The 12721-nt window shown below is 38.5% G+C and overlaps 1 protein-coding gene across 3 annotated transcripts in view; it reads left to right on the top strand.

Annotated features, from left to right (window-relative positions):
- Window positions 1–12721, top strand: part of LRP2 (LDL receptor related protein 2) — a 178666-nt gene that overhangs the window by 97796 nt on the left and 68149 nt on the right. For all 3 annotated transcript variants that reach the window (XM_075829407.1, XM_075829406.1, XM_075829405.1), the window contains 7 exons: window positions 516–744; window positions 2649–2826; window positions 3191–3319; window positions 9451–9617; window positions 10440–10583; window positions 11045–11154; window positions 12047–12224. In XM_075829407.1, coding sequence (XP_075685522.1) covers window positions 516–744; window positions 2649–2826; window positions 3191–3319; window positions 9451–9617; window positions 10440–10583; window positions 11045–11154; window positions 12047–12224 — 1135 coding nt within the window. The remainder of the gene's footprint in view (window positions 1–515; window positions 745–2648; window positions 2827–3190; window positions 3320–9450; window positions 9618–10439; window positions 10584–11044; window positions 11155–12046; window positions 12225–12721) is intronic.

Here is a 12721-nt window from a genome sequence, read left to right as displayed (position 1 = left end):
AAAATTAACTGGATTTCATTGACGTCCTTCACACTGACAAATAGGTTGCAGTCACGATGTGCTTATAATGATGTCACATGGCATTATGGTCCAGTGACTAACACGGGATGATGTACTCCTATGACAAAATATCACTTACCTATTGTTACACCCATTGGATGATATGGAAATGAGACATGATGTCTTTATAGACAAGTGTGCGGTATATACAGTATCTAACAGAATGCATTGTAATTGTTGAACTTTATTGACATTTCTTGATATTTTATAACCTACTGTTTAGATTTCAGCAAAATGTTAATTTTAATCATGTGACAAAATAAACATTATTTTGTTATTTTTTTGTTTAGCCCAAATAACTACTAAATACCTATTTTAATAGTTGAAGAACAGTTTGTTTCACCTATTACAAGCACCGATGACATTATATCATTCCCTTACCATATGGATTAAAATGATCGATTTAATGGATGACAATGCACATTTATAACCATGGTTCAACTTTTTTTTTTCAGTGCCCGTCTAATGTTTTGGACAGACTGGGGAAGAAACCCTAGAATAGAAAGATCCAGTATGGACGGCACCTTAAGAACAGTTATAATTTCAGAGAAGATCTATTGGCCCAATGGACTAACTATTGATTACCCTACTAAGCGCCTCTACTTTGCAGATGCCTATCTTGACTACATTGACTACTGTGATTACAATGGAAAGAACAGGAGACAGGCCGTGGCTAGTGATTTGGTAAGTATGGCTGATCATAGACTTGAGATAAATGTTGGCCAAAATGTATGATTTTGATTGTTTTTTCCAATTGTCACCCATGAATTGGTGACGTTTTCAGTCACCTGACTGACTACTGCCATGATTGTGTTATGTCTCAATGGTAGTTGCAATCTGAAGATTATGTTACAAATCACCGATTTGGGACCAATGGCAGACATAGGTCGCAGAGGGCCTCTGTGCAAAAATTAGGTGTCCATCATAGAGCCACTTTCTAGCAAGTCCTTCAATGGTGTTCCAATGACTTTGTAGTCCATCAGTAATTATGAGTTATGTCAATCATTTACAGCCCTTTAGATGATATCAACTAGACAGCAGAAATCACTGTTATTTACTCTTTAAGGAGGGTTTAACGCCCACAACATTTTGGCGCGTTTTTACACAATTTTTGCATTGCTTTGCACAGCATTTTTTTTTTTATTGTAAGAAACTAAGGCTAGATGTTTACTGGAAGTCTATAAGAAATTAGTAGAGGGTCTACACACATGGCATTTTGGTTTATGACATTTTTATGGTGTTTTTGTGGTCAGTGGTGTTTTTGTTTTTTTTCAAAACGCAGCATGCTTGAGGAGCTTTTTTTCCCCTTGGACTACAGTAGGTTTTTCAATATACTGTACCTTTAAAAAAAGTATAACAATACTTTCGTAAGCCTTTTGACATGCCATGGTGACATGTGAGAAGTTTTTATCATTTAAGGTCCAAGCACTGAGACCCTTGCCGATCACTAAAACAAAGCAACAGAAGTGCTCAAGTGAGCGCTGTGCCACTTTGTTTTTGATTGGCTTTGCTCAGCTTTCCTCGGAAGGACGAGTGAGCGGTGTACAGACTCATGGACTTTGCTTTGAGCCTGTACACCGCTTGCTTGGCTTTCCGAGGAAAGCCAAGTAGAGCTGATCAGAAATGAAGCGGCACAGCGATCACCTAAGCGCTTCTGCCGCTTCGTTTTACCGATCGGTGGGGGTCTTAGTGCTCGGACCCCCACTGATTAAAACTTCTGACAGGTTACTATGACATGTCAAAAGTTTTATGAAACTATAGATACACCTTTAAAAAAAAAATGCCTTAAAGTAGTAGTGTGCCTCTCTGTCTACAAGGCCACTCTGAAGCTGTACATGATGCACACATGGTATGGTCCATCCCTGAGTGAGACGTTAAAAAACATCACTTACAAGGGTGTGATTTTTGCATCTGATAATCTTTGTCGGAGGATGGTTGTATGTTATTATTATATCTGTCAATCGGCCGGTTGGACATCATTTACCTGCTTTGGATTTTAAACGTCTCTAATGCTACTTTGTTATTGCTATTAACATTTAAAAAATGCCACCTAAGTTTTTTGTCTTATTTGCCACATCTTTTCCCACCATGGTCATTCCATCCAAAGGCACAATGTTGCAATGACAAACACACCTATGTTGCCATAGCTTAATGAGAAAAACATTGTGGTTGGGTCACAGAAGGGGAATTGGCAGAATTAAGAGGGTTTTTCTGAAGAGGAAGAATGTGGTTCCTGAAATGAATGGTTCATTTAGCTGAGCGGGATCACCTCATCCACTTTAAATGGTTCTTCGTTTACACTTCTATATCAAAATAAATATCAAAGTAATGAGGGAATTATTTATTTTGGGCACTCTTTTCTTTAAGAAGCCTTTGCATTTTTTCGGTCCACCTACAGGAAGAATTTTCTGAATTCTAGATTTTACATAAATTTTTTAATTTCACTTAAGATAATGAATGATTTGTAATCCCAATAAATAATCTATATGAGATGGTCCTCATGTGATGCTCCAGGTCCAGGCCCAAAACAAAAATTGTATACACCAATCTGCTTCATGTCATTTATATGAATATTCATATTCTTCTAGGTGCTACAACATCCTCATGCCATTGCTATATTTGAAGACTACATTTATTGGAGTGATCGACACACCAATCGGGTCATACGAGCCAATAAGTGGCATGGCGGCAATCAGACTGTCATGATTTATAATATTCAGCAACCGATGGGGCTCTCAGCAGTTCATCCTGTTAAACAGCCTGGAGGTAAAGACTTTACACTTCATGTTTTCAAACTACTTATTCAGCTTTCTGCTCTAATTTTTATATTGTACCCAATTTATTCACGCTTGTTAATGGTATAAATATGCGTATTTTCAACAGAATGTCAATGGAATAATGGTTTATATGATATATAGTGATTACTGGTACAATACCTATATAACATGGGAGTATTTTTTCTTATGGATAACATAGGATCCATTTCATACTTACAAAGTCATCTTATGGTTGCTCAAGAGAGAAATGTTACTATTTATATCATTATCGTTTGGAACCAATTTTTTAACTAATAATTACTAATGAACACTTTTTCTAATAATATGGATATTTTTTTATTTTATTTCCACAGGGCTAAATCCATGTGCATCAAACCCATGCAGCCATCTTTGCTTGCTGTCTTCAAGTTCTCCAAAATTGTATTCCTGTGCCTGTCCTTCTGGATGGTCATTAATGGATGATTCAGTTAACTGCCAGCGAGGTAATGCAAAGCTTTTATCCTGGAGACTGGCATCTCCTAATTTATTTTCTTTTGAGCTCTATCATTTGGAGCAGGATATGTTGTAACCAGAATATTCTCAGCAGATGTAGATCAGTTTAGTGTCTAGTGGGTGACAATGATCTCTTCACTTGCAGTGTTGAACTGGGAGTAGACAGCAGCCTTACCTTGCATAGTTCATCTTTCCATCTTATATGTCATTCACATGGCAGAGCTTGTACGGTAGAGCTTGTCTGGAAACACACAAAGTCCCTGTGGCTTTATTCTGTGTGTATGGCAAGACACAAAAAAACTCAGTTTGTCTGAGACGAAACCGGAGGCAAACAGAGGTACAGTAGGGCCCCATACACCTCTACGGGTGGCATATTACGGCTTTGTATAACTCTGAGATGGTAATGAGCCAAAATGCATTCCTTTACATGAGTCCAAAATTGGATATAATATCAATGAGCGTTCCATCACTCTCTGGACTACTTGTGACCCATTTTTTTTTTATAACGGCCAAATACAGAGATTATAGAGTCTGAAGACCATGACTTGCTTGTAAATAAGACACACAACACTGAAATAGTCTACATGTTTAAATCTACTTCATTGGGATCTTAATGTGTAGGAAAATTGATCCAATATTAGCAAAATAAACTGCTGTTCTCTATTATGGGGTACCATTCCACATTACAATGGCATTGGTAGTGGTCAGTAATGTGTTTGACGGGCAGTTACATGATGAGAGGTTGGCAAAGGACTGTACTCATTCTGGATGTAAAAAATAGGAATAATAATGGAAATAATATAATAGAGGAACTGTTGGTGCTTAGTATGTAGTTATGGTGGGTATGGGGCTTTATTTCTTTCTTTCATTATACTGTTCTATCTTCTTCTGCAATAGGATTTGGGAAAGTTCTGATTCATAACTTAGGTTTCATGCATACAGCAGAGTCATCTGTAAGAGGCTTTACAGGGCCACATGGAGTCTCCTGCGGCTTCGTAGCCATATGGTGCTCCATCTGGTGCCGTTTATTTGAGATATTCTCCTCAAGATAATTTTATTCATTGGTAAGACATGAGGACATTGAAAGTTAGAGGACCCAGTGACCCACATAAAATGTGAGCCATGTTACTCTACATCTTAGGCTTGTTCTCAAGACTTCAAAAGTTTTTAAAAACTTACATTTTGAGCTTCTCAAAACAATAATGTCTTGTTCTTGTGCCGATAAGATCTGTCAGGCTGTCAACAATCAGCATGTAGGTCCTTTGTAGAGGAAAGACGTTGGGGCAAGGGTTAGGTTTTTCATCTTTTCTTCAATGTAGGTAAGGTGAAGACCACAGGAAAATCAAATTTCAGCTGTTCTAAGGGCATTTATATTGGGCTGTGGTATTGTATTTTGATATAAATATACAACGGTCATCGATTTATATATATATATATATATATATATATATATATATATATATATTTATTATCGGTCTTTCCTGGACTTTACTGATAATGATTGATGATTTATTTTCTGGGGTTTGAAGGAGTTTCGTAGAACCGCGTATGTCCGAGTCTTGTGGCTATAATATGGATGTTAAATTTATGTTTTATTACGGCTGGACCAAAACTGATTTGGCGGTAGTGAAACATGAATATAGTGGTAAATAGATTGAATATTTCTGGTCAAAAAGAAACACTCCCTTTGCTTTATAGTCTTATATCCAGCAGCGAGTATTTAAAGGTCCCTAGATAATGAGTTTTTGAGGGCAAGAAATTTTCCTAATTCAGCTCAGAAAATTAGAGAAAGTTTATTATTAGTTGCTGGGGTGACTGCACCGTTTAAAGTGGAAAACCTGATGAGCCCAGGTCCTATCGCTGAGGTTCCCCAAAGATCCACACATACTACAATGACCAACAGTAGGTCTCTGTCTGGAGCTGTATGTGGAGCTGATGATTGAGTGACATCATCCAGGTGACCCATCACTTTGAGTGATATCACATTGCTGGGTCCAGTACACTATCAGTTTTACGTTGGTCATTTATATATATATATAGCAAACATAGAATGGTGACAGCACCCTGCGACACTAATGCCACCTAAACCACTAAATATAAATAAATATGCACTAAAGCTAAATCTACTTACAAATAGGGAGGTTCTTAGTGCACATTTTGATCAAAAAGTGTTAGCCCACCTGCCACGACAAGGCGACCTCTGTAAGGTGGGAACCTACGCTGCACATACACCCAGAACTGGGACTAAGCCTACATATATACCTGGGGATGGTAGGAACCAGCATTGAACTGATTAAAATATATATATATAGAGTATATAAAATGTTTTATCAAAATAGTCCTTTTTACATAAATGAACGATCAAAGTCTCGACTGAATGAATGAAAGACCTGATGGTCAAGCTCGGTTACCATGGAGATTGTAGCACTTGTTAATTTCATTGTGAAAGATTTTAATTATTGCTAATGATTGAAAAAAAAAAAAAAAGTCCTTTGCTCATTCGTCTGAGACTTATTATGATCCTAATCCTTGATGACAGTGTTATTTTTGTCTGCCAGCACAAACTTTCAGCACAAAGATTAGATTTTGGTATGCTCATTCTGATCTATTGTCTTCATTTCAACACAGCAATATAGTTCGCCTTGAGATCTGAAATTGAAATGTCTAAAGTAAAAAAGAAAACAATTAAAAGCTAGTTAAGATTTAACATAGTTCAAAGCCCAGGTCCTTAAACTTAAAGAGACAATAAATATATAAACAGGTATAAAATAAGGGGTGCCACAAAACTCAAGTACTCACCCCATAAAAATAGGTCAACGTATAATACAAAAAATATGCTTTTTGTTACAAAGTTCCAAAAAAAAACCTAAATATAATAAGGACCAAAGACATCTACAAATAATAAAACTGATAATAATTTATGAAAAACATAAAAAAACTGTAAATTATTACAAAATTCAATTTCTCCATAAATCATATAAATAACAATATACTAGATGTTTAAGTTGTTTGAGGGAAAAATACATATTTATACCTAATGGGAAAAAATGTTTTAGGGTTTGTTCACACTTATCTAGGTGGTGCAATAAGTTCTCTTCACTTTGACAAACAAATTGCAAGGATTGGAACTGCGGATCAAGTCCGGTACCTTTGGCCCTCTATTGAAACCAATGGACTTAGCTTCCTTCCTGACCAGCATAAACGCCTCTGTTGCCTATGATAGACCCATATTGATGATTTCATGCAATCTGGAAGCACACTGACTTCCTATTGGAATCAACGGTATCTGTTTAGACATTATAGTAGTTTGTCTTTGACATTTTGTAGAAAAAGGAAGAGAAGAACTGCCAAGCAAGTATGAACATGGCCCTAATTTGCAACGCATGCAGCTATCTTGGAAACATTAATTTCTATGTCCCACTCTAAACTTGACTTACCCGATCCTGTAGCCAGGGGTCCAATTACTGTACTCTTTTGCTTAATATTTTGGGAGGGTTTGTCTGGTGTTCAACTTCAAATTCAGTCTTGTATTTGTTTACATAGATCTAGGATATGCTTAGAAATTGACATTGACAAATTATTGTAAAATTCAGGAGTCAATAGCCAGACAGTAACAACTTCTATAGACACCAATAGAAGACAACCTAAAAAGTTTTGTACCAACTTATTAAGCACATTAGCCGCCAGCCAAAAAGTGAAGCATTTGCTTATAGATACCAATCAGAAAGCTTCGCTTTCAATCTACACTAGTTTTATAAATCTACAATTACATTTTAAATACAGTTCTTATTTTTTGTTTTGTTTATTAAATTTGGTGATTTTACTTAAAGAGGATGTTCCCATTTAAAGGGGGTTTCCAGGATTAGAAAAACATTGCTGCATTCTTCCAAAAACAACACCACCACTGTCTAGTATTGCAGCTTAGATCCATGGAAGTGAATGAGGCTGAGTTGTAATACCACACACAACCTGTGGACAGGTGTGGTGCTGTTTTTGGAAGAAAGCAGCCATGCTTTTCTAATTCTGGACAACCCCTTTAATAGCCAGGAGTCATTTTTGAGCTTGGTCTTCGACAGCAGATTTTGGATGCAAATTAAAATATGCAACTAAACTTGGGTTGAAAAGTCTTAGTAGGGGGAAGATTATTATTTTAGGTGTCTAGATTAATGGGTTCTAATAATAAAAATTAACTTTTTTTTATAAAGAAATTGTGGCTTATTACCCCATCTACAAACCTTAAATGTGACAGTATTTCAGTATTTGTGTTTGTTTTATATATGGTGTAACATATACTCAGCATCCGATCAGTATATGCCTGTGGTCTAATACCATATGCTTCACTGAACAGGAAAATGTTCACTTAAATGTTTAATTAATATGAGATTCTTAAGTGGAATGATAATGACAAGTGCCATGAGATGTGCCCTTAATTAAAAAGATATTCCAATTACTGACTTCACTTAACCTGTAATTTCTGTGCTTCTAGCAGAATAGCTATAGCGCTAGAGTTTGTGTAAACCAGTCATTCAGTGACTATGCATGATTGATATTTAAGATGCCTTGAGGAAAAAATTCTGAGATATACAGTTATAATATTAAGATGACAAAACACTTAAAGAAGCACTCCCACAAAATGTTCTATTCCTTGGCCCATTAGGCCCTGTTCACACTGAGTTTTTTTTGCAGGGAGAAAATTCTGCCTCAAAATTCCGTTTGGAATTTTGAGGCAGATTTTGATCTAACTGCACGCCGTTTGCCGCGTTTTTAGCTGCATTTTTCGCTCGCGCCCATTGAGTGCCACGGGCAAAAACGCCACAAAATACGCTTTCTCTGTCTCCCATTGATGTCAATGGAAGGTCAGAGGCATAAACGCCCGAAGATAGGTCATGTCGCTTCTTCCTACTGCGAGCGTTTTTTACCGCTCGCGGTAAAAAAAATGCATCTGCCTCCCATTGAAATCACTGGGAGGCAAAGTTCAACCATTTTTTGGCGCGTTTTCCGACGTGGTTTCCGCGTCAAAAAACGTGACAAAATACTCTGTGTGAACAGGGCCTTAGAGAGGCACTTTATGTAAATTGGGGTGAAGGTAATCCTCTTACCGGTGGCTGTATTTGTGAGTTATCCCCTCCCTTCTGGTCCTCAGCTGTGTCATGTGACCAGTAATAGGACTCTCCAACTACCACAGCGTATCATGTGTGGACAGGAAGTCAGTTTCTTCATTCATTACTATCACAGCCTCCATGTGAGTCTAAGGCTCCATGCACACGGTTTTACGGACCCATTCGGTTTTATTGGTTGCAGACACACCTTTCCGTAGCGCTTACGGATGGGTGTTCATGCCGTAGAACCATGCCGGGTATTATGGAGCATGTCAGTTTTTCAGTGTATTACGGGCCGTGCTCCTATGCTTTGTATAGGAGCACAGCCGAAAATGCGGCCGGCCGTGCCCGCAATTGTGGGCTGTGATTATGGGCACGGTCGTGTGCATGGGGCCTTATAGGAATGAATGGAGAAACGGATTTCCTGTCCACACATGAGACACTGTTGGAGTTGGAGTGTCCTATTGCTGGTCACATAACACAGCTGAGGACCAGAAGGGAGGGGATAACTCACAAATCCAGCCCCCGGTAAGAAAATTACCATCACCACAATTTACATAACGTGCCTTTCCAACTGCCCGGAGAATAAAACATTATGCGGGAGTGGTTCCTTAAAGAAGTTGTCCAGAACTTTTAGTTGACAGCAGTAGGATAGATAGGTCATCAGTCAAGGATAGGTGAGCATCTGATGCCTGGAAAATCCACTGATCAGCAGAACTAAGGGACCATGGGTGCTCGCTGGAGATACGCGGCCCCCTCACCGTTTATTCAGGCACAGCGTCACATACATATTCTGGTGTGGCGGTGTCTGATACTGCTGCTCAGCCCTGTTCTCTGGAGGTATACCCACATATACTGGCTAAACATGCAACAAATTGACACTCTTTTAGCATAGGTTTGGTTAGTAGTAGTCTATGGGCAAACCAGAGAATTTCACTATCTATACACTGACTGTTGTGCCTGAATGTAGTGTGAACTTAGCCTTGCCTATTATAACTCGGCTATACTTCTCTATTTCACAGATGAGAGGCCATTCCTCATTGTAATAAGAGATAACATTATTTACGGGATGTCTCTAGACCCCCTGGAAAAGACCAATGATGCAATGGTACCTATAGCGGGCATCAGAAATGGATATGATGTGGAATTTGACGACACTGAGCAAATGATCTACTGGATTGAAAATCCTGTAAGTACTGTAAATTCAATTAGGAAGAACTCTACTGCAATAATCACTTTAAGTATGAAGTTGTCCTTTGTTACAGGGTTTCTCATCATAGAGGTTATATAGCTCCTGTTCTGGGTCTGCTCCAGTATCTGTAACACTACACAGCTTCTGCCATGCAGCCAATCTCTGAGCTAGTGGGTGGCATACCTGGGAAGTCTGGGTTGGGTTGGTAGGGGAGGCAGATAGAAAACTTGTACTGGTAGTACTTTAATTTTGCTCTGGGACCAACCCTTACTGTATACCCCTGGCATGACCCCACGTCAGAAGGGCATCTGTACATCATTTTGGCATCAGAAGCAAAGTCTGTGTATGTGAGTAGAAGATGCCTTAACCTTTTGCAATCACACGCTTGTTTTTGTTTATAAACCTGAAATAAAATACGTTTTGGTCAAATTCACACAGTTATGGCATGGTTACCCCAAGACGGAAAACTGGAAAAGGAGAATGTTTTATACTTTCCCTTTCTTGTGGTGTTATCTCCTAAAACAGCACAAATACAACCTCAAGTGTGGCCCTAAAATCTTATATTTCAAAAACATATATAAAAGCAATATTTCACCTTGCAACAATGTCTTCCTCTGTTTTAATAACTGAAATTCTGACATATCATTTATATTAATGGTAGTGGTTGACTGTTACAGTTATCAGTAGAAAGCTATAGATGTAGCAGAGGTGAATGTGTTGCATGACTTACTTCTGCTGTATTGACAATCTCGGTTCTGCTACATCTACACATGAGGAAATCATCACTATATATGAAGGTATTTTCTTCTTACTTTCCAGGGTGAAATACACAGAGTAAAGGCAGATGGAACTAACAGGACAGCATTTGCTCCATCTGTTATCATGGGCACACCTATTGGACTGGCTTTGGACTGGATTTCTGGGAACCTTTATTACACAAATCCAGCAACTCAGTCAATTGAGGTAAATTGTATAAGACAAGACACTATGAATAGATGCAATCTGTATGCAAGGTATTTTAATTTAGCATAATATTAATTTGACACAGGAGAAATAAAATGCATGTGCAAAAGGGGTTAACTATGAAGGGAGCAGACGTTGTATTTACAACCGGACCTTAGTGTCTAAGGAGACACAATACCCCCCCAAGTGCTATAGATATTTGATTTTTAGGGAGCCCTCATACTGGTTTTATATGGAGCCCTGGAGCTTTAAGTTACTCCTCTGCATATGCATGATATAGATTATTAAAGCAATGGACTGTATTCAAGCCCTTTCAGGTTCCCATTTTCTCCCAAATTTCTTATCCTGTGCCCCGGAATCTGTACTTGTATGGTCTACCGATGTCAAATTTCAGTGGTCACCATCCATATTCTGTATTTTATCTAATGTGCATTGCATATTCTTTATTTTTACTGTTTAAGGTTCTAAAACTGTATGGAGACGTAAAGTATAGAAAGACTGTTATTACAAATGATGGGACCCCTACAGGAGCTGGAAGGCCCTTAGGAATAGCTGTTGACCCAGCCAGAGGGTATGATACACATTTATGTTTTATGCTTTGCACAGAACCCGAGATCTTTGATAGATAAGTTACTAAAGCCGGTCATGGCCACTAAAGCATTGGTCCAGTATAATTGACATTTGCTGAATTCTATTTTAGATTTGATCACTTCTTGCAGTCTCCTTGGCCATAGACTACAAGCTGACACTTTTAACATTATAGTGAATGCAGAATAACATATTGTAGTCTGTTGCAAAGGAGACCGTGGAAGCAACTTACAAATTGAAAGGGGTAATCCAGTCAAAATGATCACAATTACATGTGGTGAAGACTGTGATCTCGGAGTCACAACTGATTTAAAGACTCTAAAGTGTGCTGAGGCTTCGTTAACATCTGCACTAGGGTCCAGTTCCGACGTTCCGTCTGAGCTTTTTGACGGAATCAATAGCGTAGTCGACTACGCTATTGATTCCGTCAAAACGATGAAACCCTTGGACAACTGAGACAAATGGAAACTATTGGTACCGGATCCGTCACCATTGAAATCAATGGTGATGGAAACGGAAACCTTTGGTTTCCGTTTGTGAGTCAGGGTCCCGTTCCGACAGAACGGGACCCTAGCGCAGATGTGAACGAAGCCTTAAAGACGTTGTTTCCTAAAGGTAACCCTTTTTCAGACTGAAGCCAACTCTGTGATCAGCTTATTGCCTCAAGTCTGGTTTCAGAAACTCCAGGTGATCAGCTGTTGTGACCAGTCATACATTTTATGTACGCTAAAAGCATACAGCAACTACTATTTTGTATTGCGGCTTGACATTTTTACATACCTTTGGCAAATCATGATTCTTATAAAAGCAACACAATATTAGAAATAGGGTTTTTTTTTCAAGGTCTGGTTAGAAAACTGTATTTTTTCTTCTAGAAAGATGTACTGGACAGACCAAGGGACTGAAAGTGGAGTTCCTCCAAAGATTGCCAGTGCTCATATGGATGGCTCCAATCCATCTGTCCTATACACCAACAACCTTGATCACGTTGAGTTTATCACAATTGACATCGCTGAGCAGAAACTATACTGGGCCGTTACTGGCAGTGGAGTGGTAATAATCACATTCTGTATTGTTCAAAGTAGTTTTATGATATTTGGATTTTTAATGCAACAAATACCAGACAAAATATAAAAAATTACTATTATAATTATTAGCTGTCAGAGTCTCTTTGGGCAGTCCAGTGCGTGCTATTTTCAACACTGCACATGCAGGTTAAAAACTATGGAGTTGACATGGACATAACTAGGGTGTGCCAACAAGACATCCTCCCTTGGCAACAGGACTTAAGATGGGCTACGGCAGCAAAGTGAATCTTTGCCACGTTTGAAGAAAAGCCTAGCTATGACTCCGAAATTCTGCCCACTTTTTACGACACATTTCAACGTGTCTGAAAAAGTGGTGCAGGGACTTTTCAATTTTCAATTATTGAGCTTTACACTAGGACGTTGGTCTCCAAACTGTGAAGGGGTGAATACAGACAGCCTAAGGCCCCCATGCAAGAACAGTATATGTGCCTCTTGCTCTTCAATAATTGAAATGTATATCAC

The sequence above is a fragment of the Rhinoderma darwinii genome, chromosome 6 (genome assembly GCF_050947455.1).
Source record: "Rhinoderma darwinii isolate aRhiDar2 chromosome 6, aRhiDar2.hap1, whole genome shotgun sequence".
Taxonomy (NCBI): domain Eukaryota; kingdom Metazoa; phylum Chordata; class Amphibia; order Anura; family Rhinodermatidae; genus Rhinoderma; species Rhinoderma darwinii.
Note: the sequence above shows the minus strand (reverse complement) of the source record. Positions and strands in the feature narration are given on the sequence as shown.